The sequence below is a fragment of the Camellia sinensis genome, chromosome 5, assembly GCF_055761805.1.
Source record: "Camellia sinensis isolate YWXY chromosome 5, ASM5576180v1, whole genome shotgun sequence".
Lineage (NCBI taxonomy): Eukaryota > Viridiplantae > Streptophyta > Magnoliopsida > Ericales > Theaceae > Camellia > Camellia sinensis.
Window position 1 is genome coordinate 79693546 of NC_138965.1, and position 27365 is coordinate 79720910.

Below are 27365 nucleotides of genomic sequence, written 5' to 3' on the forward strand. Positions count from 1 at the left end.
AAACATCAAAAATTTTCGCCAACTTCAAAACCATCCAAAAGGTTCTAAATTATAGATATTTAAGATACTAAATTTTCAATTTTGACATCACTCTCTTGAAGGTGAGAAGAGTGCATAAATATGTTGAGACTCTTGATATGTTCAAGATCAACAACTCAATGCCAAAGAGCAATGGAAGTCAAATCCCACAGTCACAATCCCATTTCAATAGCAACAGGCAAGGTGTTGAGTTGGCCATTTGTGACGTCGAGATGCTATGGTTGTTTGCCAATACGAGTGCATCAAATATCAACTTGTATCTGATTTTGAGGTTGGGTAATTTGCTATGAACCACTGTCAGCAATCGAAGTGGAAGAGCTAAAGTTGTTCTTTGTGACAGCAGCATCCCCCAAGCCAAGTCCATAAAATTTTAGTGTTACCAAAAATAAAAATAATCATTAGTGGATGTTTGTTACAATGAAAATTAAGTTATACTAATAATATGTAGACATTTAAAGCCAAAGCAAGCATATATTTACGTGCAAAGTAAATAATAGTGATAATAGACCATACAAAGGCTTCAATACACTAAATTCATTTTAGATACCTTATTTGCAATTTCAACATATAAATATTCATCAATGAATGGTGGTGCCATATGTATTCTACATAAGTAATCAACTTTACAACATAAGAAACCAAATATATATATATATATATCTATATAATAAGGCAGCTCAGTTTTTGAATTTTGACGTGACTCTTATACCTGTGTCAAAATTTGGATCATTAGATTGAGTTAATCTAAGGGCTCAAAATATCCCACACCATTTGTCTCTCATTTTGGACAGACAGCCTCTCAGTCTCACTCACTCCCATTTGTCTCTCCCATTCATCTGTTTTTGATTTCAAATTTTGAAAACACGTAGCCCCTCTTTCTCTCTCTCTCTCTCTCTCTCTCTCTCTCTCTCTCTCTCTCTCTCTCTTCTCCATCAGAGCCCAACCTTCCCTGTCGGAGCCCATTCCCTCTCATCATCTTCTCTCTTCCTCCCTCTCTCTCTCAATCTTCATCAGCAATGGCAGCCCCAAACCCCATTGACGACGGAGCCGTTGCAAAAGAGGAACAAGGGGGCTGCAAAGAAGATGATGAGATGATGAGATGATGAGGCAAAAGGGAACAATGGCGTTACATACGGTTCAGGTGAGCAAACCTGGGCTTTTTCTTTAGTATTTATATTTCTGTCACAAGTTTAATTTGGGAATCCATTAGATAAACAAGTCTGTGTTTCATCAATGCTTTCTTTTTTTGATCAATGATTGTTTATCGGGGTTTAATAAGAGAACTCTGCTCATAGTTGTTTTTGTTTACTGGTTTGTTCTTCAGTTGGGTTTCTTTGATTTTGCATTAAAATGTGAAATTGGTCCAGGTAAGGAGTGTTGAAGACGGGTTTCGGGGGTCATGGCACTCTGGAACTGTGATTGCCTGTGAAAATCAGGCTCGAAGAGTCCAATACGACCATCTTTTGTGCGACGACGGTTTGCAACCTCTCATTGATTGTATAAAAGTCCCTCCTGTCATTGATGGCATTGTTCCGGCCATCAGGGTAATGTGTAACCATCGGGGTTTGATAAGGCCATTGCCACCACCGATTGATTTTACGAAATGGTCTTTCCACTACGGACAGTGTGTTGACGTCTATTATAATGCCAAACTGTATTCAGATGAATATTCCTTTGAGAATGATAATTTTCTTTTTCTTATCCAGTTCTGGATTGTTGAGGTGTGATTTGTTTGTTGATGAACAAATTTGATGATTAAATATTGTCACCATAACTAGGCTACCTAATTGCCAAACTGTAGGTTGTGATTCTGGGGTCAGATATTAAAACTCCACAAATTGGTTTGCAAGCCCTTGCTAGGGCCCTATCTCAAAGAGGCATCGCAAAGAAGATACAGGTGTGCCTCATTTGACAATTAAAAAATAATTATTATTAACTATTAACATCTAACATGTGTTTTGTTTAACTTTTCAGGTTATTGCTAAGGCACGTGTGCCAATCGTCAAATTTGTAGAGAAGAGAAGTGGCGTTGCATTTGATATAAGGTTCAATCAAAATTTATCATTTTCATTGTATTCAACAAATTTCCTGCTAAAGCATTCATGAGTGTGTTTGCATTTAGGCTACCCATTTACTTCACCCATTTTTTTGTTTATTTTGTTTTATTATTATTATTATTATTATTATTATTATTATTATTATTTTTTGTCTTTACAATTTATTTTTTCTGTCTTAAAATTTTTGTATGCACCGAATTGATTGGATATATAAAATCATTGAAGGGTTCTGTGTGGGTATTTCAAGTTTCGAAAAATACTATATTGGTGATTTCTTGAATGCCATGTAGCTTAGAAAGGTCTTTAGGCAGCCTGCTAGGACGTTTCTTGAGTTTTTCCCTTGGCACTTTTTAATCTATGTTCTTTTGACAGTAAATGTTGATCTTATTATATATTTGTTGTATCTTTTTTGTTATAGTTTTGATTTGCAAAACGGACCAAAAGCTGCTGAGTTCATAAAGGTTTGTTTTGATGTCTCTCCCTATGATATAATCTTTTGATTATTCTCATGATTGATGTATATAGACACCCACACATAATAGTTGGGTAAATAGTTGATTAGTTATGAACACATAGTAAATGTAAATGCACGAGTTCCTTTGATTTGGTTTTTGCAATTTCTAATATATATGTGGTTCTCTTTTCAGAATGCTGTATCTAAGATGCCCCCATTACGGCCATTGTGTTTGATCTTAAAAGTTTTTCTGCAGCAAAGAGAGTTAAATGAGGTGTGGATTTATTTATTTTATTGTGATCAGTTTTACTACTAACTTTTTCTTCTGATTTGACTAATTTTAGAGTCTTCAATATACAGGTGTATACTGGTGGAATTGGTTCTTATGCACTCCTTGCAATGCTCATAGCAATGTTGCGGGTAATTATTGGAATCTGTTTTAGCATGTAGAATGTTATGATGTGGGAATCAGATCGATCAAGTATCAACCGCAATTTGATTAAAGGACCAAAATGAACTATTATAACCATGAGTTTATAACTACCATATTCTTGCACATTTGTATTGAATTATCATCTAAAATTATCATTTCAGTTGTCAAATGACTGTAGCATGTTATAGAGGAAACCTCATATTGTTACTCAGTTGATCTAAAGGGTTTTATTTATTTATTCTATTACCTGTTATCAAGAGATGTGTTGTTATTTGCATTGTCTCAAAGTAAATACTGTGTTGATCAAATAATGCTTAATACTAACTGTTTTACTAAATCTGTATTTTTATTAATTTTATTTTGTTTTCTCGATTTGTTGCTTCCCTTATGATACATTTGATTATGCAGAGCCTCAGTGAGCAGCAAGCTTATCCAGAACATAACTTGGGAATCCTTTTGGTATGCCCTTTTTTCTTTTTTTCCTCTTTTTTTTTTTTTTTTTTTTTTTTTTTTTTTTTTTTGTGGTTCCCAGTAAATATACTGTGTATGCTCTCACTTCTCCTGGAGTGATTCAGATTTTCAACAGATGACCATGTTAAGATGAAATTCCTGTCAAAGTGAATTTGCATTGGGATTGTTTGAGCACCTTAATATTTTAGCTATAGGTGCTATAACAGAGATATGCTAAAAAGTAACCCACCTATGTTTAACTACTAGAGCTCTATAAGATGACGTGCAATCATAATATTTCAGATATAGGTGTGCTATAAATAAAGATACTGGTAAAAAGTAACCCGCCAATGTAAAAATACTAGAGCTATAAGATCACATGCAATAGAAAATTGGTTTTTTATTTTATTTTGTTTATAAATTTGCAGATGATACCATGCATGCATAAATTTGAGCAAGAGTGGCCACTTCAAGTTTCTGTGAGGCAAATTTGGTATGAAGTGAGGGTAAAGAAGGCTTTTCAGAACCTTGTGGAGTGGACTTCTACACTCAAGGGTGTCTGGAAAAATTTGGTGCGGGAAGTTATTTTTGATAATTGTAAGCTTGCTTTAAATCACTTTTTACATGAATTGAATTCATCAGGGGACTTGGGCATAGGATGCCCATGGCCTGCCACCATCGTCCGAAACTCATCTTGATGTAATATCGAGGCCTGAAGCTAGGGTCTGCAATTTAACAAAAAAATTTAATAGTATTTTAACTTACAGACCCTAGCTTTTTGTTAAATTTTTTGTTAAATTACAGACTCTCTTTTCTCACCCTCCTTCGCTGACGCCCTGTCCCGTCGCCTCCGAAAATGAAGTTGTTCTTCAACGAAGTTGTTCTTCATAAGGTAAAAAGCCCCAATAATAGATTTGAAGAAAGTTAGAAGATTGTTAACTGTTAAATTACAGAAAATTAGAAAGTTGATAAATTTATTTTAACAAGTTGAATTTGTTAAATTACAGACCCTAGCTTTCTGTAATCACAAGTTAAATTACAACAAGTTAAATTTGAATTTGTAGTTTAACTTTGTAATTTGAATTTGAATTTGTTAAAAGGTAATTTGAGTGAGTGAGCTGTAATGTATTGATGGATATTTGATGGATTGAACAGCATGAAACTTGAATTGATGGATATTTCATTATGAAACTTGAATAGCAAAGCTCACTCAAATGTAATTTAATGTAATTTGAGTGAATTTGTTAAAAGGTAATTTTATATTGAAAAAAAAAAACTATAATATGGATACTATAGAATTTATAATATTTATTTAGTTATTAATGTATTACAGTTTATTGAGCTTCACCACTTTTAAATCATTAGATTAAAAATTTGATATGAAAAACAATAATGTTGTATGAAACTTGAACAGCAAAGCTCACTCAAATGTATTAATGGAGACATATATAATAGAATATAGAGTATAAGCTCACAACAAAGCTCACTTAAATTACAGACCCTAGCTTTCTGTAATTTGAATTTGTTAATGAAGTTAGAAAGTTAGAAGGTTGTTAACTGCTAAATTAACGAAGAAAGAAAGTTTGAAGAAAGTTAGAAAGTTAGAAGGTTGTCGCAGAAAAGTTAGAAGAAACACCATATGTTGTTAACTGCTAAATTACAGAGAGAAGGGAGAGAAGGTTGAGAAGCATTTGATTCCATGTGGGAAAAATATGAAACTTCGAGGAAATGAGTTATATTGGCATTCTGGAATTATTAGGAGTAATTTAAAACTTTATGACTTTAGAGATTTGAGTAAAAATTCAGGTAGTCCTCCAAAATTATAACTCATATACCCTTAGTTAGTTTCCTTTTATTTAATTTGTTCTTTATTACTTTCTAATTTTTCCTTGATACATTAAATTCATTTATAGAGTTCCAAAATACATTACTTTTTGAGTTATAGATTGTTCATTTCACTATTGGATATAGTTTGAAAGTTGAAAACATTTCAAACCCATTTCACTCTCCCTTCACCGCCCAAAACCCATTTCATCAACATTGTTTCTCTCTCTTTCTTTGCCACAATGGTTGTATTCAAACCGATTCATCATCATTGCTTCGGTGGTTCTTTGTTGCTTCATCGGCCCTTCGTTGATTCGGTGGTCGTCATCGTATTCAGGTAACACCTCTCTCTTCCCCTCAAGGTCTCAGTCTCCCCACTCTCACTCTCTTCATGTTTTTTAATCATTTATGGAAATTTTCTGAGTTGTTTTCTGTCATCTCATGAATAATCCGGTATACATACTGTTTAGGTGAGCAAACCTGGGCTTTTTCCTTAGTATTTATATTTCTATCTTTGGGTAATCTTTGGATAATCTGTACTCTAATCTTTAATTTTTGGATAATCTTTACTCTAATCTTTAGTCTTTACTCTAAACTAAATGTGCACTTTGTGCATACTTTGTCTAAAATATTGAAAGAGTGGCAATCTTGAGTGAGCAACAAATTGTGCATATTTTGTTCAATTTGTTTGAAAAGATATGATAATGTCTGGAAGTACAGTTGTCTTAGTAGTTTAAATGAATTTTAATGTGTACTATTTGGGTGTTGTTTTTATATATTTTTTAAGGGTGACACTTTTGCTAAGTAAATTTTAAATTTTCTACTTTTTTTCCAAGAAAATATGTGATGTTCCTAAATACTTCTATCTAGATTTTATATTCTTAAGTAATTTTTTGAAATATGTCATGTGATGTTCTTTTTTTCTTTCTTTCTTTCTTCTTCTTCTTATCCTCTCATTTTTTATTTTACTTTCAAAGTGAGGATTGTAAGTTGTGATAAAAAAAAAAAGAGGGTAAATTACAAACACACCCCTTAAGGTTTACTTAAATTATAAATTACCTCTGTGGTTTTAGAAATTACATTATATCCTCTAAGGTTTCTAATTTCACAACAAATAGGTCCTTTTATTGGTAAATTATCAAGTTAATTAATAGTTTTTAATAATGTTAAAATTTTATTTCAATTAATAATTTAAATAATTTTATTATTGTATAGGTGAACAGTTAGAAATTTCACTTTTTCAATTATTTTTGTTAAATAAAAAATTCTGACAGGGATGTATTTGTAATTTTCCAAATTACAGGAGACAATTTGTATTTTAATCAAACCTCAGGAGTGTATTTGTAATTTATCCAAAAAATTATACTTTTAGCTTTGCCAATTAGTTTGTAAGACTTATAAACAATGTTGAGATTGGCTCAATGAGGTCTAGAAAGAATTTGTAAAAGAAAAACAGTAAAGAAGTCTAGATTAACAGAATCCAGTTAAACGCCAATTGGTTGTTTCTTTTTTTTTCTTCAAATATTTGGTTTTGGAACTAAATTAATTCAGTAGACCATCTATGTTATTAGTTAGTCATCCTGGAGTAATAAGTGATGGCATAAACTTACTTTATACTTGAAGTACTCCCTCCGTCCCAAAATATTAGTCCCTTATTCCATTTTTCATTGTCCCAAAGAAAAATGCTTGGGAGCACTAATTAGTGCTCCCACTAATTAGGTGGCAGTGGGTCCTGCCATTAATGATGTGATGTTTTGGTCTTGGAGTTGTATTTTATTTTATTTTTTTTAACTTTTTTAATGCATTAGTGCTATTAGTGGTGATATTTTTAGTGGGATGAATCATTGTTGTTGTCCCAAAATATTAGTCCCTCTTCAAAAATTAAGTACAAAAATAATATAAATTTCCTCTTTTGCCCTTCTTTTAAATTAATAAACAATATAAAAAGTACAATTATCACATTGATATTCCCAAAAAATGTACTATCAAAAGGATAATTTTGGAAAATTAACTTTTTTCAAATGCAATAATTGTACTACCAAAAAAAGTTGGATTCCCCAAAAGGGACCATTATTTTGGGATGGAGGGAGTAGTTTAAACATACTTTATACTTTTAATTGGATGATTATGCATAATGGTACCTCATAAGTGAAGAAGAAGGTTGTTTCACTTTCAATCCTTAATGTTGGTAAAGTGCCCTCTTAAATGTTGTGGGCAAATTTTTGGTGATTGATTTGGAATATACAACATGTTATCAATCACCTAGAAAGTGAAAAGTATGTAATCCCCCCCTTTTTTTTTAGTAAGCAGGTTAATTGATTGGTTTGAGACAAATGTGGTGTTGGGTATAAGGTGAGAAAAAGCCATGAATTTCATGTAATGATTTTTTGAAATGGTTTAGATTTTAGAAACCCATTGTCATGTAATGATTTTTTTAAATGGGTTAGATTTAAATGTGTTTATGAATGGTTTTGATTCCAAAAATATTAAAATGATAAATGAACCAGCACAATTATTAAAATGGGTTTTTGAATGGGTTCTAAAATCAATTTTCATGTATTGAATTTCAGAAACTTATCTTTATTTTGTTTAATTTAGTTCCTCTATGTAACTATTTTGTTTATATCATTTGGAGTATTAATTATGTGTTTCTCATTATATTTTTAACTGTTCCGTTTCTCTACTTAATTATGTTTAATTCAGTTTCATTCTCTCTCTTTCGTTTTTCAGTTGTGGTAAGTATCTTTTATAAGTATTTGGTTGTAATCTTTGCTTAAAAAAATAGTACACTTAATTTTATTTAATGAACCTTGGGTTTAATTTTAGTTAGATTCATGCCCATTAACATTGATTTCAAATTTGATTATTTTTTTGTTGCCTACTAATTGTTATACATAATGCTTCAACTAGAAAATGAGTTATGTATTATCACAGGGATGGAAACTCAAAGGAGCATGATCATCCAAAAATGGATACTTCACACAAGGTAAGCTTTAATTGTTTAAAATTTTAATTTTGTTTGGTTTTATAGCCTTCAAAAATTCTTCTTCCTTATAACAAGACTCTCTAAGTCTTAATAAAGAAAATTATTCGCTCCCCTTACAAAATTTGAGTTTAATTCTATTTGGAGGTTTGTATGATCTATCGGCATTCTCAATTGATCTATCTATACTATTATTTGCTTTTCTATTCATTTGTTTACTTTAGTAATGCATACATATGTCTATTCTCACTTCGCCATTGAATGACATAATTCAATTGACCATAATAATTATGTTCAATTCTTCTTAATTCATAGCTATTGATTTTCCTATTTCTCATATGTATTTTGATGTGATTTTTCATGTTACAGTTTCTTTTGATGCAATTATTCTTCATTACAATTTCTTCCGATTTCTCATATGCATTTTGATGTGATTTTTCATAGCTATTGATTTTTTGAAGCGAATTTAAGCGAGTGATTTTGTTGCAGATCATTGATCCATATTAGAAACATTGGATTACGTTGCTTCTACCGGTGTGTCGTTGGTTGGCTCTCTCATGTTAAATTATTTATTTATTTATTTATTTTTGGGTTAGCTAGAGTGATTCTTTTGTATCAAAATGTTCACTGACCTGCATTTGAAGGAATTTAAACCTGATAAAGCAAAAGGTTTACCAGTTATGATACTAATTCAATAACATTCTTTTATTGAAAGTTATCCCATTATGATGTGGATAAAAATCTAAAATTTGTTATTTGGACTTTAAATTTAGCAAATATTTCTAAATTCTTTGCATATGTTACATTCAAATATATAATTCATTTTTTGGACTTTCATTTTGAAATTTATAAATGCTTTCGCTTATTCAATATGTAGAAGCAATTTCAGTTTCTTACATGTGAAGTTTTAAGTCGGAATGATATTACCATTTTGAATTTGATTTATTACCATTGAGTTTCGTAGCACATGATACTAAAAAAATTATTAGCAGTGCCTTCAGGCACGGGTCATCCCTACAGTAAAAGCAATATTTACAATAATATACACTTACGATTCACATATTCTTACTGTTAATGTTTTTCATTACAATATATAATGCCTAGAAAGACCTGGAGGACATTTCATGTCCAAGTTTGACATTGAATTTTTAGGTTCCTGTAGGCTGCCTAGAAAAACATGAAAAACATATTCATCCCAATCACACGTAATAAAAATTCAATATCAAGCTTGGGCATGCACATTCAGTTTCACCAGTCATGATTTATTTTCATTTTATAGTGTTAGATTTGATTTGTTTGGAATTGTAGAGTATAGTCTGTTAAATATATTTTTATAACTGCATTTTAATCTTAATATTATTTACACCGTGCCTTTAGGCACGGGCATACGCTAGTATATATATATAACAGAGCACATATTATCATGGAATGGAAGCAAATATGGTAAGGAACACTAGAAAACAAATTTTATATAGGTTAACTAAAAAAAAAGAAAAAATTATGTGTAACTCAAAGAAGCCTCACCTTCTTTCCATAGAACTTAGCTATAACCAAGGAAGCATAACATATTCAAAAATTAACCCTTAAAATACTGTACCTATCTTCAATCAACCAAAACAAGAGTACACCGATAAATCGTTGATCAATAATGAATGATATCTTCCTGTTCTAATCTGCATCCGCTGATAACATTTAACCATTAATTACAAGTAACAATGGCACAGGAATATCAACTATAACATCTATTTTCAAAACTCATAAATTAAAAGGGAGATTTGGTGATAGACCCCTCATTGTCTAATTTGTCTTTCAAAAGGACAATAATTACATAGATCATTTGAAAACCCCCTAATATTTAAAACTTGTTTCTTTTATTATACTACCCTCATATATATATATATATATATGTATGTATGTATCAGTCTTCCTGTAAAGTCATCCTCACAATATATTTCAGAGTAAAATTTTCCTCCGAATCAGAGTAAAATTTATTATGACTCAAAATAAAATTTTATATCGTTAAGCACATATATTGCCTTAGAGGTAAAATTTTACTCTCATTTTATCAAACAAAAACAGAGCATGCACCAGAGTAAAATTTTACTCTCATTTTATCAAACAAAAACAGAGCACATACCATAGTAAAATTTTACTCTCATTCTATCAAATAAAAATAGAGCACATACCAGAGAAAAAAAAATAAAGAAATAGAGAGATAGAGAGAGCATATATATTGCCTTAGATTTGGTTCAAACTAGAGTAAAATTTTACTGTCTAAAAAACAGAGCATGAAGGGGAGACAAAGAGAAAAAAAAAGGGAGAGAATATAGATATGAGATGATGGATCTCAAATCTGCCGTCATCAATCTCAGATATGAAGTTTTGGCTACTAAGGATGACGATGGTGGCATCGAATGGCGCTGGTGGTTGAGATGCTAGTGGTAAAACAACATCGATGGTTGAGATGGTGTTGGTGGAGACAACGGAGGTGGTGGAAACGATGACAGTCATGGTAGTCGTGGTAGTAGAGATGGTGATGGTGGTGGTGGTGGTGGTGGTGGTGGAGAGAGCTCGTAGAAAGAGATAGAGGAGAAAGATGGAAAGTTTGTGTGTGAAGGGTTAAATTTGTCACACAAAATATAAATTTGAAAATTTTTGTCCTTTACACAAGACTTTATAATTATGGAGAGGGGGGGGAGGGTTTGAAAGTATAATTTTTTTTTTTGGGTCCTTTTAATAAGAAAAGGAAGCTAAGAGGAGTTTATGGCCAAATTTTCCTAAATTAAAATTGTACCATGAGAAATATCAAAGGAAAAATCGAAAAGAAGTTTCCCTTGCCCGTTTATCTAAAATATTAGATAAAATCACCCTTAAAATATGAATGCAATATTAATCTACCATGCTATCTTCACCACTTTTAGAGGTTTTATGATACCAAGACCGTCAATTCAAAGCAAATGGAAATCCTAACTAATAAAACCAACTGACAATGAACTATGTATAACCATTACAAAAAAGTGACAAATGGCTCATAAACAATGCAAACCCACTTCTAAAATTTGCATAATTGAATTATTTAATACCAAGCAATAATATCAAAGAAATTGTACATTGCAGATGCATTTTTAAAGGATAAAACAAATACCTGCTACAAGAAAACCTCCTTTTTAGCAGTCGTAAAGTCTAGCCTACAAATAGAACATATATGCCAAATAAGGAATTTTAAATTCTCTTTAACAACAAGTTCATGTATGTAGCACTCTAGAATTTTTCTCTCTGCTCGAGCGCAAGAATTGACGCTCGAGCGGTCTTGTGAGGCTCCCAATACTTTTGCAGGTCTGTCCGAGATTTTAAGAGTGGTTCATTTACTCTTGAGCACAGGAATTGTTGCTCGAGCGGTCTGTCTTGTTCGTGTCTATTCGCTTGAGTGTAGTGTGACACTTTGTACTTTTGGGACTAGTGTGCTTTCTCTTAACATTCTAATTATTGTGTTTGGAGCCTTCTTATTTTATTTTGGGATATTGATCAAAGTGGTAACATAATGGCAAAGTAAGTTTGGACCAAAAACTTTGATTTGGATAATTTTCCTATGAACAACCATCACTCTTTTGTCATTTTCTTTCTCCACACTTTGAATTTGGATGTAAGGCTAGAACCATTGGAAAGATTTGTTCTGGGGCTTCGATTTGGAAACAAGAACGACTTAAAACGAAGTCCAGACGAGAGAGGTATGCCCGTTTGAAGTTTTCGTATCTATGTTGGAAGTAAGTGCGCTCAAGAGCAGGAAGTTGCGCTCGAGCGAACTGTGCGAATTCAGCAGTTTAAAAAGTGCTTTTCTAGATCATTCTCTCCACTTTTCTTTTCTCTCTTCCTTCCTCTCATCCTAAGTTCAAAAACCCTAGATTTCTTGACCCAAATACCTTCTATTTCTCAAAGATTTGGCCAAGATCTCTCACCAAAAAGTGAAGAATATATGAAGATCTCATTTTGCTACCGATTGGGTTTTGGTTTTATGAAGGAATCTCATCAAAGCCTTGTTTTCTTGCTTGATCCTTGAGGTAGGGATTTCTAGTTCTTCATCAATACACTCATTTATAGATAAATTTGTGGTATTTTCCTTATACAAATACAAAAAGTTACATTTTTAAGCATATTGTGAAAAAGGATGAGATTGGGGGTTAGGGTTTTAAGTGTTGTGGTTTACTTGTTAGGTTATGATTTTGGGTTATGAATCTGGGTGTATAACCAATAGAAGAGTTGGAATAAAAAGTGTTTTTGTAAAAAGTTTTAATTTCTCCTAAAAACCCTAATTTGGTTCATGAGGATAGATTATGGTTTTGCTTAAATTGAAAGTAGTATTATGAAATTGAAGTGTTAAATTACACATATATAAGTTTAATTGAATTTTGGAAGTGGTTGAAAATTTATATAAAAGTTGCGATTGAACTCTTATTGTTGATCTTTCAAATTATGTTATAATATGAAACCAAATTTGGGTAAATGAATTGTTAAGGGTATGGATGATATGAGATTTGTGATAAAATGATGAAGTGAATATTTAAAAATTTTATTGTGTTATGTTGAATTGCATTGAGTTTTGTTAAATTGTGTTAAGTCTAGGTTAGGTTAAGATGAGTGTGAGTAATGATAAATGGGAGATTGTGAAATATGATGGTGTTATATGAAGGAGTTGTATCAAAGAAATTAATGTTGAAAATTTAATTTATAGCCTTGAGTAGTAATTGATAATCAATGTGTTATGAAAATTGAATTTGAAGACTTGATAATAAAATAAAAAAGTAAAGAAATAGTTTTAACCCAAGAATTGTGAACACTTTAAAGAAGAATCTTTATGTCTCTATGGATGTGCCGTTATATTTTTGTAACAAAAACACTGAACAACTTGATGGATAATAGACAAGGTGGTGAAACATATTATGTACTTGTTATGTAAATGGAATTTTAATATGTGGTGGATGTGTATTGAACTAACGTGTTACGGGAATAATGGAATGAATGTGTTACAGGTATAATGGATGATGTGTCGGCTTTGCCCACTAATCATAATGACTGATGACTCGAGAAAAATTATGGAATGTAATGTTGTTTTGGGGTCCGTTTTCCACCGTATTTTGAGCCAGTAAAGCGTGAGGCTCTGCGTTCCTTCTGGCTTGTGACCGGTAAAGCTTGAGGTTCCACTTTCCTTCCAGCTTGTGATTGGTAAATCATGTGACTCATGGAGTTGACTTGTTAATGGATTCGGTAATTTATATGAAATTATTTGAAAGAATGGAAAATGAAATGATAATTGGATTAGGAGTTGATGATGATGAACTCACTGAATTGCTTGTGACTATAAGGGAAGATTATGAGTTTTGTTTTATAAATAATTGAGAAATTGAATTAAAAAGGGTTTCTTATTCTTGTGTTATGTTTGAAGTCTAATTGATAATGCAAACGTTAATGTGATGTAATTGTTAGACAAGTGGGAGTTGAATGTATGAGGATTGTCTTTTTGAATATAAAGGAAATTTGGATTTTAATGTTATGGAGTTATAGTAATTGGAAATAGTATAAGCGGAAAACGGAAATGAAATGAGGAATATTAAAATGTAAATGAAATGTGGAACAATTTGGAATCAGGTTAGGAAATTTAAGATGATATTCTTTCTTAAGTTCACTTGTTTTCAAAGAGAATTTATGGCTTTCTAATGACGAGAGACAACATTTATGGTAGGGAGTTTTCTTAAATGTTCAAATGAAATTTTAAGAAAAAGATACTCTACGTAAAATATTTTTAACTTACAAAACGTCACCTTACTATATGGTATCACCCTGCATGCATGATCATTTCTATCTATGTGATAGTTATTGCTTTAGAACTATGAGATTTCCTACTGGGCATTAGTGTTCATCTCTTCTTGTTTTATTTTTATTTTTTTTTTAGGAAAAGAATTCGGATTCATTAGTTGAGGAGTCCATGAATCTCTTATGTGTAATCTCATTGAAGATGTGAAGGATGTACATTGATGTTTGTAATTATTTATGTGTAGCTCCGTAGCGGAAGTTTGGTATGTATTATTGTTATTGTTGTATTCATTGAGAAAAAGAACACGTATTATTATGTTTCTATTACTCAAGGGTAATAGATAATTGAAAAACAAAAATGGACCTAAATTAAAGGCTTTTGATAATGTTTTGAGCAATTAAAATTTTGGGGCGTAACAACTTGGTATCAGAGCTAACCGGGTTTGAAAACCTGGAGCTCGTGGGAAGTGGTTTTTACCACAATGGGTTGGCTTCACTTGGTCAGGACGTTTGCATGTAGGAAGTTGGAGGTGTAGGACATTATGTGTTGCTTTGTGTGAGCATGAGTTGAGTTTCAAGTATAGTGCTTGTAGCTGGCTAACTTACTTTGAGATCTTATTGGAAACGCGTTTGATCAACGTGGTTTCCGATGAGAGTTCCTTGGAAGTTCCAGGACAAGTGGTCATCCTTATAGACTTGACTCGATTATGTGGTTTGTTGCTTAAAATTTGTTTTTGTGCTGTGTGATTATATGATAGGTTGGTTTCTTGTTTTGGCAGGAAGAGTAAGTGTCTCACGAAAGGGTTAGAGTTTGTTGGCTTTTTGGCTTTTCGAAGGGTATTTTTGTGAATGTGAGCGTGCCAGCAAGGATCAATCAGTCCTTACAGAAATTATAATTGCCAACCAATTATCAGACGATTGTGTTTTAGTTCTTTTCAGCCTCAATGAAGAGGACTTTTACTGGTGGCTTGACTTAGGAGAAATTAAGAGAAATAACAGTAATATGAAGAACAATTGAAGTATTTCATAAAAATGAACACTTACAACGGTCCGAACTCAGCCTCGGAGAGGTTTACAACAGCAATCTACTTGAATCTACTTGAAGCTACTCCTATGAATCGAAGTGCAGTGCGAGTATTTAAAGTGCAGGTATTTAAAGAACAGGTATTTAAGGACTGGAAATGTAAATGACTGGAAAGAAAATATATGAAGTAAATGACTGGTTTGTATGGTCTGAGTCCGTCCCTCTTTCTGGGGGCTACCCTGCTATTTATACTCGTCAGTGATGACCTTCGAACTGCACTTCGAACTGTCGAACTGCTCCTCCATGATCGCTGGTCATGCTTCCTTACAAGTAGCTCCATTACGCCATTACTGGCAGTTGAGCTTCCCTCTTGTACTTAGATTTGAATATGAGTAACCGTTTGAAGACACGTCATCTTGCATCCCGTTTATTTGATCTAGTGTTACTCGGATCATGTGAGGACCAATGTTTATTGTCACGTGTACGATCAGGATTAAAGGCTTGAATAACCTTCCTTTATTACCCTTACTATGCCACGTGTCGAACTGTAACTGGCTTTTACAAAATATGTAGCCAACATTACCCCCCGCACTAATATACCCAATACTTGGTGATATTAGTGGATTGCAATTTTCCCGCGCTTCCAGAACGTGTATGAAGTCCATATTCTGGAAATACAACCGTCATTCATTTGGAGATCATCTACATTAACTCGTCGAACATCCCAATACCTTAGTATTCGAACAGGTTATGGCTGCATCAACTTCCCTTTCTATTGATCAAGCATATGAAGAGCCTTTGAGTGATGTTGTTCCCCCTCGAAAGAACCTCCACGCATTCATTAGCCACCTTTACCCGCCCTTCTATATTCAGGTAATGGAGGCTTTTGTAGATTATAAACCTCTGGACTATGAACACATTGCTTTTAATCCCTTGGTTTACAAACTTACAGATACAAAGAATTCTTCCCCTAAGCTCCCTTTGTATTCTGACCGAACTACCCTCGAGCCTTTGCTTCGACAAGTTGAAAATATGGATCTAGGAAACTCTTCTTCACAGACCTCTGCATGGGATGAAATTGTGACCTCTTCATCCTCTGGAGCTTCTGGCTGGACAATCTGGTCCTCTCCTGAGACTTATGATCTAAGGGAGCGAATCAATCATCATTTTGTTGAGTTTACTGACCCTTTGGAGTTTCCCTCCTACGCTCGAAGCTCAGTGGTCTACCCTTACGCGCCCATTGACCTTCGACGTAGCTTGGAGGAGAATCTGCTTGTGGCTTGGTATACTTCTTCCATGCCTACGAAGATAATGCATCCTGCCCAACGTTCAGAAGAAGCACAAGGGTATACCCCTTCATTTTTAGCCAAAAAGGCGAAGATTTGTTCTTCTGATTGGCTTGACTATATTAATGCTTTTGCTCCTTCTGTTCCCGTGCCATCTCCCATAATAGAAGCATCCACACCTTCTTCTGCATCTGCATCCTCTGAGATAGAAACACCTGCTCCTTCCCCTTCGTCTTCTGAAGCAGAATCATCTTCTCCTTCTCCTCCTCCCATCCTTTCCTGGACAGAAAAACTAAGACTTGCCCTTCCAATGGACAAAGTCTTTCCACCTTACCAACCTCCGTCACCCCCTTCTCCAGCCGAGCGAAAGCAAGCTCAACTTTTGCTTGCGGCTTTCTCCCACCTGCCCTTCAATGTTCTTGAGGATGATATTCCTCTTAAGAATTTCCAATGGGCTTGTGATATCCTCACTAGGGGTCATGTCCTCAACCCTCTTGCTCAAGCAGAGCTCCATTTGTTTTTGGACCAACTCCCAGTGCTCCTCTACTGGCATCAGAATTCTAAGATCACCATCCAAAATCTGGATGAACTTTTATCTCTCCGAATTCATGCCCAATATGAAGCAGAGAATCTCATCGAAGAGCTCGATGACTTCAGGAATAAAGATTCTACGTACTGGGATGGTTTGGTTATGGATGACTTGGAACAAAAATCGAGGGAAGAGGCCTTCGAAGCAAAGGCTGAAGAACTCTATTATGAAGTGAGGGCTCATCAGCTTATGCAATCGACTTTAGAAGAAATAGAAGAAATAATAAAGAAAGAACAGAAATTTATTGACCATTGCTGGACAAAATTTCATGACCTTGTTATTTATTCTATTCCTTATTTTTATGAGCTTGAATTTGTACCGAGATAGAGTTACTTAATGTAATAAACAAAGTCTTTCTGTACTTAACACTGTTTGACTCTGTTTCCTTTTATCTCTAAAAGCTAACTCATAACTTTGAATTGAACAATTTCATACTTCGAATCAACTGTTTAATGAAGTACTAAAAGAACCAATCATGTCTTCTTCCAATTCATGGAGTAAAATTGACAATTCTGGCAGATATCATTTTAGTACTTTGATTTTAATGACTTTATATTAACTGTAACCAATATATGGTCATAGTTGATATAGCCAATCAATTTGAAACTGATCTCTTTTGGCTTCGAAGGGCAAACTATGGTAATTCCTTCTTGCTCAAACCAATAACTGGTTTGGATGTTCCGAACAATGCCCTTTTTTCCTTAAAGAGTTCTAGGGCTTGCTTCGAATGTTATCACTTCGAACAGGTCTTTAGATTTTTTGAAGTAGACCAATACTTTGAATATTCAGACATTTTTAAGCATGCAGTATGCTTCGAAGTCGGCTCCTGCATTTCGAAGCCGTTTTTGTTTGAAATTTTAGCGCAAAAATGTGGCTTCGAAGCTGGCATCAATGTGCTTTTCCCTCCAGAAATTATCGATGTTGAAAGAGATTCCTTGTTTTCGCACGTTTTAGTACTTAATGACTTACGAGATGTATCCCCGCACACAAAAGTTATTTAAAACCTTTTCACTCTGTGCCCCGGAATTGCTTACACATTCAAATCCCCTTTGGATTTCCATTTCTCTCTACTCCCTTCTATATTTTCCGAAAACCCACGATCAATGGCTTCTTCCCCATCAAAAGTTCCGACCATAGAGCGCGTAAGCTCATCTGTGGCTTTGAAGCGGCTTATTGATGCTGAATGTGAGAAATACAAGGGTGATGAGAAAAGTGCTATCGATGGGCGTTTCTTTATCCCTCGTCGCCATGTGCAGCGAGAGTACGTGCTAGGACCTATTTTCAAGGAGATCCCTTCCGAGCTTCCCGCCCTATATCCTCGCTTGGAGAATCAATGCCTTCTGTATGAAGGTGGTCTCGACTGGCAAGGCTGGAAAGTCAATCGTCCTCACCGATGCTGGCCCACGATGAGACCAGAGTGGCAAGAATGGTACGACCGAGTTGTCCCTGCTAGGACATTGGACCTTCAAGAACTCTGCCTTCTTGATGCTCTTCGACTATCTAGGGTAACTATCCCAGAAGACCCTTTTCTAATCCCCGCTGCTTTATGTTTCTGGAACCCTATTTTCAATTTCTTTCAGTTTAGGTGTGGGATGATGGCTCCCACTGTTCTTGATATTTGCCACCTATTAGGAGTATCCCCCATTGGTACCCCCATCACACCAGATTTTCCTGACTTAGTAGTCCCTTTCTCCCTCCCCTCTCTTAATGTATCTTACAGTGATTTTGTTAGAGTCGAGAACAAAAGAATGGGTCCAGTAACTGATAGGGAATTCTTTTCCTTTTTATTATATTGGCTTTGCAAATTTCTTTTCTGCACCTCCTCCCAAAGAATCATGCTCGAATTTGCTCCTCTTGCCAAAGCCTTGGTTTTGCAGAAAAGAATAGCCTTAGCCCCATACATTCTGGGTCATGTATATAGAGTTTGTTCCCTCTTTTGTGAGAAACCCCTAGATGCCAATCAAGGGGGACCATTTTGGATTCTTCAGCTTTGGCTCTTTGCCTATTTTTCTGAACTACAATCCAAATGTCTTAAATTTTCTGGGCTACACTCCCTCACTCATGGCATAAAACTGGCCAATGCTTCACTTTATCCAGCTACTTTTGCCTTTTATTTCTCCTTCTTTCATCAACTACCAGCTGCTCTTCCTGATCATCGTTTCCGTCCCTTCGAAGCTAGCATAGGTCCAACCTGGTTAAATCACTTCCTTAGTGATAGGCTCTGTGCTTTGCCTATTCATAAAGATATGTGGGCTTCCCTACTGATCCCTAGGGAACTGTTTATTGGGACCACCAACCCCAGAGCCTATAAATGCATAGCTGAGCCTTATTGTCCTGCTCAATTTGCTAGACAATTTGGCCTCACACAAGGAGTTCCAATACCTCTTTGCAGCAACACCAATCTGAGTCTTACTAAGAGGGATTTGAAGGTTCGAAAATCGAGATTAGAAGAGGCAACCTTCAAGTTTATGGATGATTTGGCCAGTTTTGAGTTCATCCCTTTCTCCCCTCATGGTACTGCATTGAAGAGATATCAAAATTGGTGGGTGAGCAACATGGAAGTTTATTTGGCCATCTCCTCTCAAAACCTATTGGAGGTGCTGGATGTGCCCAAGCCCAAAGAAGCTGAGACTGTCATTTCTTCCACTATTCCAATTACAGTAACTGCTACAACTCAGTTTACTTCTGCTGCTTCAATTCCTCCCAGGGTCACTCGAAGTATGTACCCCTTTCTCCTTTTCTCTAACCTCTTCATATAATGCTTGCTATCTTATCTCTAATCCTTCTTTTATGAAGGTGGTCAACAACAAAAGAAGAAGAGACTCCTTGAGCTAGAAAGGGAAAAAACTGAACTTCCAGAGATGGAGGAAGAAGAAAATGATCAAGAACAGGAGTCTCCCTTGAAAAGAAACAAAAGAGACCCTCAATTGGCTCAAGAGGGGATAGCCGCTAGGGAAGAAGAGGAGAAGCTCACTTTTGAAGAGTCTGGACCCCAACCTAAAAAGGTCGAGAAGACAATGGAGGAGCGAATGATTCCAACTCAAAGGAAAAGGAGAAGAAAAATTACCGTTTCTCCTTCCGATTTTACCGAAGATTCTGATTCCGAGACAATTGCTCAAGTAATAAAAAAGAGGAGGAAGATCACTGTTCTAGCTACCAGCTCGTTTGAAGATCCCATCCATGAGGTTGTAGAACAAGAATATCCCAAAGCCATAGTTGTTCTTGAAAGAGCTGAGGAGAGGCAGCAGCAACAATTCCTTGGGACAAGTAAGTTTCTGCATGCCTTTATTCTTTTCTTGTCGACTTTTCAAGACTAAGACTTGACATTACCTCACATTTTCTTCTTTTTACAGCAACGACCACTGCATTAATCTTCCCAACGGAAACTTCCCCAATTTCAGTCGAAGTTGATCAGATGCAACGCGTGAAAACCATTCAAATCACGCTCCCACTTCCTAAGCCTATATTCGATACGTCTTTACCGAGGCCGAGTATCCCTGCATCTCTTTTCCTTGGCTTAGAGCCATACCTCCCTTTCTTGACTCTTGATCTGCCTCAGTTTGTTTCTTCGATCCTCACTCTTCCTCCTACTGCTACTTCATCTCGCATGGCAGTTGATTCTCCTTCAGGGGATGCCGATAATTTTCCAATTCATGACTCATCACCAATGCCTACTTCCAGCCCTTCCTCACTTGATTTGCTGGTGGCCAAGACCATAGAGGCTGCCAAAGATGCTCCATCTGTTTCTCCCATCCCTATGCAGCCCTTTGTGTCTTCCACCACAACACTCTCTATGCCCTTCATGTCAAGGGATGAGGTAGACATTTTTGAAGAAAGACTAGCTAGTCTTTTTGACATTCCTTCTACCTCTCCTACTTCTACTACTGAAGCTGAGCCATTAGCCTTGGCTAACTCCCTTTTGGAAATCTTCGAGAGTTCTCCTTCCTCCAGCAACAAGCCTTTTGTACCTTTAGTAGATTTGGACACATGCTTGCAACTGTTGACTTCCTTTTCGAGGATCCCCTTCGAGGCTCTACAAAGGCCTATCATCAGGAACGGGTTCCTTCAATGCTGTAACATTGCTGAGCAGTCTGCCATGAGTGTTTCAAGTCATCTATCTCAGGCTGCAGCTACTATTGATTTCTATCTCAACATTTGCCATGCTGCTAAAGCTGCGGATGATAAGCTGGTTAAGGACCAGAGTTTTGTTTCTCAGGTGCATACTGAAGTATCAACTCTGAAAGAACAACACTCTTCTGCCTCCCACTTTCGAGTCCAACTTCTGGAGAAGAAAGCTCAGCTCGAAGAGGAGTTAGCTGCAGTAAACCAAGCCTTGGTTCGAACTGATAAGAAATTGCACATCACCAATCAAGGACTGGCTGATCGAAAAGAAAACATGGCTGCAGCTATTCAATTATTTCCTTCCCTTAGTAATAGGAAAGCTATTGTACAAAAACAATTAAAGCATTGTAATGATTTTTGGGCCAACTTGTGGCATAATGTACTTGATTCTTTATGAAAGCACACTATTTTGAATATAATTTGAACAAGCTTTGTGTTTTTGCATATGGTGTTTACTCTATCCCTTGTGTCTCCCAAACAGTTGGAAAATAAGGTTTTAGATATCTGCCATTAATCTTTTTGGGATGTACATAACCATTCAAATTTCTTAAATGGTATGCTCCGAAAGGCAGAACCCTATGAATTTGATATGGTCCTTCCCAATTAGGTGACCATTTGCCAAACTTATGGCTTTTAATCCCAATTGGGAGTATTGTCTTCCATACCAAATCACCTTCATCAAAGCCAATGTGTTTGACTTTCTTATTATAATTCTCGGCTGCTTTCTTCTTTTGGAAAAGAATGCTATTTAATGCCAAAATTCTGGCTTCATCTATGCCTTCTAATTCTAAGCACATACTTTGATGGTATTGTTCAGGATTCAATTGATCTTGACATCTTACTCTCAAAGATTTGACATTAATCTCCACTGGTAAGACTGCGTCATGTCCATACACCAAGGCATAAGGAGTGACCCCTGTGCTTGACCTCGGTGAGGTTCTATATGCCCACAGAACATCCAACAATAGGTTATGCCAATCCCTGGGATTGTCATCCACAACCTTTTGTATTCCTTTTTTCAAGGACTTATTGGATGACTCAGCTTGACCATTAGCTTGTGCATAATAGGGTGTGGAATTAACAAGGCTAATTCCAAATTCTGCCGCAAAAGCCTTCACCATCTTCCCATCAAACACAGTTCCATTATCAACTGTTATGGTTTGCGGGATTCCAAATCTATGGATCAAATCTTTAATAAAACCAATAACCTCTGTTTGGTCTACAGCCTTGTATGGCTTAGCTTCGACCCATTTAGTGAAGTAGTCAGTAGCCACTAGAATGAAACAATGATGTTTCGAAGAAGGTGGGTGTATTTTTCCCATCATATCCATGGCCCACCCTCTGAATGGCCAAGGCTTTACTACTGCATGTAGGTCAGTTATGGGCACGTGCCTTATTGTGCCATGCTTTTGACATGCCTGACACCCCTTTGCATATTCTATGCAGTCTTTAAGAATGGTTGGCCAATAATAGGAATGCCTTCGAAGCAACCATCTCATTTTTACACCAGGTTGATGAGCACCACAGATGCCTTCATGAACCTCAGCCATGGCTGTTAATGCTTCTTTAGGGCCTAGACATTCCAACAATAAGCCATCTCCCCCCCTTTTGTAGAGAGCATTACCATATATCATATATTGCATAGACTGCAATTTAACTTTTCTACTGGCCTTCGAAGATGGACCAGCCAAGTACTGCATTATTGGATGCCTCCAATCTTGTTCTTGTAAGTCATTATGATTGACTTCCAAGATCACATTCCTTTTATTCAAAGGTTGAATTAATCTCTGATATGTTGTTTGGCTTATGTCCCTTTGGGTATTATCCCTTCTCTTGAAGTTCGAAGCCTTTTGAGCCACATCATTGGCTCTATTGTTCAAGAATCTTGGAACATGGGTTACATTTGCTATTTGAAACTGAGAAAGCAAATGTAATGCAACAACATAATATGGCAAGATACTTATGCTTTGACACTTGAAAATTCCTTTCACTTGGTTAATCACCAATTGAGAATCCCCAAATATGTCAACTGCATGTACTTGTAATCCAATAAGAATCTCTAGTCCCACAATTAAGGCTTCATATTCAGCCTGGTTATTGGAACAGGTAGCTTCATCCACTCTAAAACCATGGGTAGTTTCTGTCCCCTGTGGAGACTTGATTACAATACCAATTCCAATTAACCCATTTGCTTTCGACCCATCGAACCACATTTGCCATGGCTCAACACTGGTCATACCAAGTTCCATGATCTCCTGGTTCTCAGTTTGAGATGGATGGTCTGCCAAGAAATTGGCTAAAACCTGCCCTTTTACTGCCCTTTGAGGGACATATTCTAGATGAAATTCTGATAAGGCAAGTATCCATTTGCCAATTCTTCCCCTCAACATTGGTCTAGATAACATATATTTAACCAAATCTGTGGTTGCAATTACCAAGACAGTTGTAGGCAAAAGATAATATCTTAATTTTATTGCAGCAAAATACAAAGCAAGACACAGCTTTTCAACAGCTGAGTATTTACATTCACACGAACTTAAAAACCTACTAAGGTAATAAATAGCTTGCTCCTTGCCTTCTTCATTATCTTGGGCTAAGAAAGCTCCCAATGAATCCTCTGCTGCAGCTATGTATAACTTCAAGGGCTTGTTCCCCTTTGGTGGCATCAGCACTGGAGGTTTAGCCAAATAGGCCTTGATACCTTCGAAAGCAATCTGATGCTCTGCTGTCCACACAAATTCCTCTTCATCTTTCAGCCTTAACAAGGAAGAAAATATTTTAGTTTTCCCTGCAGTGTTAGAAATGAACCTTCGAAGAAAGTTAACCTGCCCAAGGAACCTTTGTAATTCTTTCTTACTTGATGGGGGTTTGGCTTCGATGATTGCTTTGGCTTTATTCTGATCAATCTGTATTCCTTTCTTGTGAACAACATAGCCCAAGAAATTTCCAGATGATACCCCAAAAGCACATTTAAGAGGATTGAGCTTTAACTTGAACTTCCTCATCCTTTCAAAAGCTGCTTCTAAGTGAAACAGGTGCTCTTTCATGGATTGGGATTTAACTACAATATCATCAATATAACATTCCAGATATCCTCCAATAAGATCATGAAAGATAGTGTTCATGGCTCTTTGGTATGTAGCTCCAGCATTCTTTAGACCAAATGGCATTTTAACCCACTCAAAGGTGCCAATATTCCCAGGACATCTGAACGCTGTCTTGTGGATATCTTCCTCTGCAATGCATATTTGGTTGTAGCCGGAATGCCCATCCATCATTGACAAGACTTGGTGACCTGCTGAACTATCTACCAGCAAGTCCACTATAGGCATAGGGTACTCATCTTTGGGAGTTGCTAGATTTAAATTTCTGAAATCGATACATACCCTCATTTTGCCATTCTTCTTGACTACAGGCACAATATTAGATAGCCACTCAACATACCTGGCTGTTCTAATAAAACCTGCCTTGAGGAGTCTAAGGATCTCTTCCTTGACCTTCTGAATTACTTCTGGACTCATCCTTCTTGGTCTCTGCTTATAGGGCCTGAAATTAGGCTTCATAGGGAGCCTATGTTCCACTAATGACCTGTCCAATCCTGGTAGTTCATTATAAGACCATGCAAAGCAATCTTTGTATTTCTTCAGAACAACCAAAAGCTGGTTTCTGTCCAGATCATTCAAACAAGCACTTACATAAGTGGGCTGTTGTACAGAACCTTCCCCTAGATTTACTTCTTCTAAAGGATCTTGTGCATGAGAACTCCCTCTAGTTTCTGCTGCCTTTGAAGTGATCTTCGAGCTTGGTTCTGCCCCTAAGTTCTTCAGTTCAATATCTCTGCCCTCCTCCTCATAGACAAAATCTGTCCACAAGGCTTCCTCTTCCTGTATTTCTTGGACTTTTGTTTCAATGTCCAAGGCACAGTACTTACCAAGAGTCAAGACTCTAGCCTGTTGCTGCTGCTGTTTGCAGCCAATTATCATGGCCTCTCTCTCTTGCTCCTGAACTTTCTGGACTATTGCTTTTATGTCCAATGCTGAAAACTTGATCAAAGCCAAGGACTTGGCTTCTGGTGATTCCTCTCTTTGCCTATAACCAGGCATCATTGTCATCTCTAAGGACAACCTCTTCACCAGCACTTTTTTGGACTAAGTGCTTCAGGTGTGTCACCTCTTCATCAGCCGTCACTTCGGCTGAATTGTCATCTTTCAACAGTATACTGAGAGGTGTCACTCCCTCAATATACAATTTAGCCTCCGCAAAGTCTGCACAGGCTATGAAGGGTTGAGGATCTGCGTCGATCTCCTCTGTCTCTCCATTGCCCAAGGCCATCATGATTTTCTGATGTAAAGAAGAAGGCACACACTTGTTAGTGTGGATCCAGTCCCTTCCAAGCAAAGCATTGTATTTAGCATTACTGTCGATTACGAAAAATGCTGTCATACAATCCCTGGTTCCCACACTTAAATTAATGGGTAGAATCCCCTGAGCCATTTGTTTATCTCCAGCAAATCCAGCAATGGTTGTGCTGGTTGGTATCAACCTGGGATTCTTTTTCCCTAGTTTCTTCAAAGAAGATTTCGGGAGAAGGTTCACTGCTGCCCCATTGTCTACTAGGACTCGGTTCAGCTGTACCCCATCAAAGAAAGCTTTGATGTACAAGGGCCTGACGTGCTGTGTCATCGAATCCGAGGGGTACTCAAATGGATATGATAGATTGATGCTTACCACCTCTTCACTCTCATATCCATCTTCCATCGGGATGACCATTTCGAAGTTATCTTGCACCATACTTGCTTGTGAATCTTCACTGGAGATCTGAACTGGGTCAGCTTCCTGCCCCTCTTGATTCTCATCTCCAGCTTGAAATTCTTGTGGCAATATGTGCACCATGTTTACTGATACTGGGGGAAACGAGCCAAACTGGATGGCTGGCTGTACTTGTTTCCCCTCTTGGTTACTTTGGTTGACTCCCTCAGAAACATCCTGCATGATGCATTCTGGTATTTCATCACTAACTGATCCCTTCGAAGGATTTTTTTCAACTGGCTCTTTAGTCAGAAACGTTTGCTCAGCCATGAAGGCTTCAAACATCTCTTCCTCCACAACTTCTTTCTTCTGACTCACGCTAATCTCTTCTTCAGTCTCACTATCTGTTTCCATCAGAGCTTTCTCCAACCCTACCAAACTGGCCTTTTCTCTGGTTTTCAGTTCAGAATGAACCTTGGCCAACTGTTCTCGGCTGCAAACCACTGTGCTCTGTGGAACTGGCTTTGGAGCATGGTCTGATTTTAGGTTCTTCCTCCCTTCCGTTTTGACTGATGAAGAATTTTCTCCACCTTCCTTCAGATCCTTTTGGTACTGGGTGTACCTGCGCTGAATTTTTCTCCTCTGTGATCTTGAGATGACTGGGATCATGTCGGGTTCCCTCGTCTTTGGGTGTTTAAGTAGTACCCAGTTGTTCGGAGCCACCATAGGAGGCTTGATCATCCTGCCTTGGTTTACAGTATCTCCATAAGCCCGTACCTCCCTAGGTTTGTTTTGCATTACAAACCAATCCGGGACCCCAGGTACCCATGAGCTTACTGATTCAGAAGCTGACCTGCCTTTTTCCACCTTCGAAGCCATCTTCGAAACTGGCCGTGAAGGTAAGTGCTTGGTTTTGTCCTCATGTTTTGAATCTGGTTCAGACCTTCGATAAGGGTGACCATTTTCTGACCTGCGTGAAACTGATCTAGGGAGCCAATCTCTGGCTTTGATTCCATGGACTGAACTCCTCTCCAGCTTTCTTTCAGAATGGCTACTCTGCATTCTATAATAGTTATGTGGTCTGGATTCATGCAAGAGTTCCTTGCCTTTGTCATGCATTCTGTTTACCACAGGCTCAACCACTGGTGGTCTCTGCCTATCACTAGCCGGATACGGCCTTTTGTTGTAAGCATTGGTTGATTTAGGACGTCTCTGAACATCCCTGTAGTATTGCTTCCCATCAGTTGGAAGCCCCTTCAACCACTTGTAACTGAGTCTGCACCTGGGGCACATTCTCTGCATCACTGCTGCTTCTAAAGAATCATCATCCAGTGACTCTTCATCAGAACATTCCATCTGGTGTGAGGAACCTTGTTCAATAACTGGTAGTCTTCTAGTATTCTTCTTGACGTTGGTTTGATTAGCAACATGCATCTGCACATTGACTTCCTCCAATTCTGTCAGGGACAAGTTCTGGAAATCTGATGTAATGACATTGGCTGCTGCCTCTCCAACTTCTGGAAAGGGATCACTGTCAATTCCCATGG

At 36.6% G+C, this 27365-nt stretch overlaps 2 protein-coding genes across 7 annotated transcripts; both read left to right on the top strand.

Moving 5' to 3' along the window:
- Window positions 1-942: 942 nt before the first annotated feature.
- LOC145790698 (poly(A) RNA polymerase protein 2-like) lies at window positions 943-9008 on the top strand. 6 transcript variants are annotated; one of them, XM_082869109.1, is made up of 11 exons: window positions 943-1180; window positions 1407-1760; window positions 1841-1936; window positions 2014-2084; window positions 2515-2557; window positions 2744-2824; window positions 2911-2970; window positions 3392-3442; window positions 3862-4030; window positions 8192-8243; window positions 8730-9008. In XM_082869109.1, exons 1-11 carry the CDS (start codon window positions 1139-1141, stop codon window positions 8869-8871), a joined length of 1161 nt encoding a protein of 386 aa, XP_082725235.1. In that variant the 5' UTR covers window positions 943-1138; the 3' UTR covers window positions 8872-9008. The 6 variants fall into 6 exon arrangements, with proteins under 6 accessions (XP_082725235.1, XP_082725238.1, XP_082725236.1 ...); XM_082869112.1 differs by having other exon boundaries at window positions 944-1180; window positions 1407-1583; XM_082869114.1 differs by having other exon boundaries at window positions 945-1180; window positions 3862-4005.
- A 10785-nt stretch (window positions 9009-19793) lies between these two features.
- On the top strand, window positions 19794-21483 carry LOC145790127 (uncharacterized). The gene is made up of 2 exons (XM_082867961.1): window positions 19794-20214; window positions 20301-21483. Exons 1-2 carry the CDS (start codon window positions 19809-19811, stop codon window positions 21464-21466), a joined length of 1572 nt encoding a protein of 523 aa, XP_082724087.1. The 5' UTR covers window positions 19794-19808; the 3' UTR covers window positions 21467-21483.
- The last annotated feature ends 5882 nt before the right edge of the window (window positions 21484-27365 follow it).

Bases quoted from the DNA above. Each gene is read 5' to 3' on its own strand.
- LOC145790698 (XM_082869109.1), top strand. From the start codon at position 1,139: ATGATGAGGCAAAAGGGAACAATGGCGTTACATACGGTTCAG. The intron at 1,761-1,840 runs GTGTGATTTGTT...GCCAAACTGTAG, and splicing joins TCCAGTTCTGGATTGTTGAG to GTTGTGATTCTGGGGTCAGA. The intron at 2,971-3,391 runs GTAATTATTGGA...TTGATTATGCAG, and splicing joins TGCTCATAGCAATGTTGCGG to AGCCTCAGTGAGCAGCAAGC.
- LOC145790127 (XM_082867961.1), top strand. From the start codon at position 19,809: ATGGAGGAAGAAGAAAATGATCAAGAACAGGAGTCTCCCTTGAAAAGA. The intron at 20,215-20,300 runs GTAAGTTTCTGC...TTCTTTTTACAG, and splicing joins GCAACAATTCCTTGGGACAA to CAACGACCACTGCATTAATC.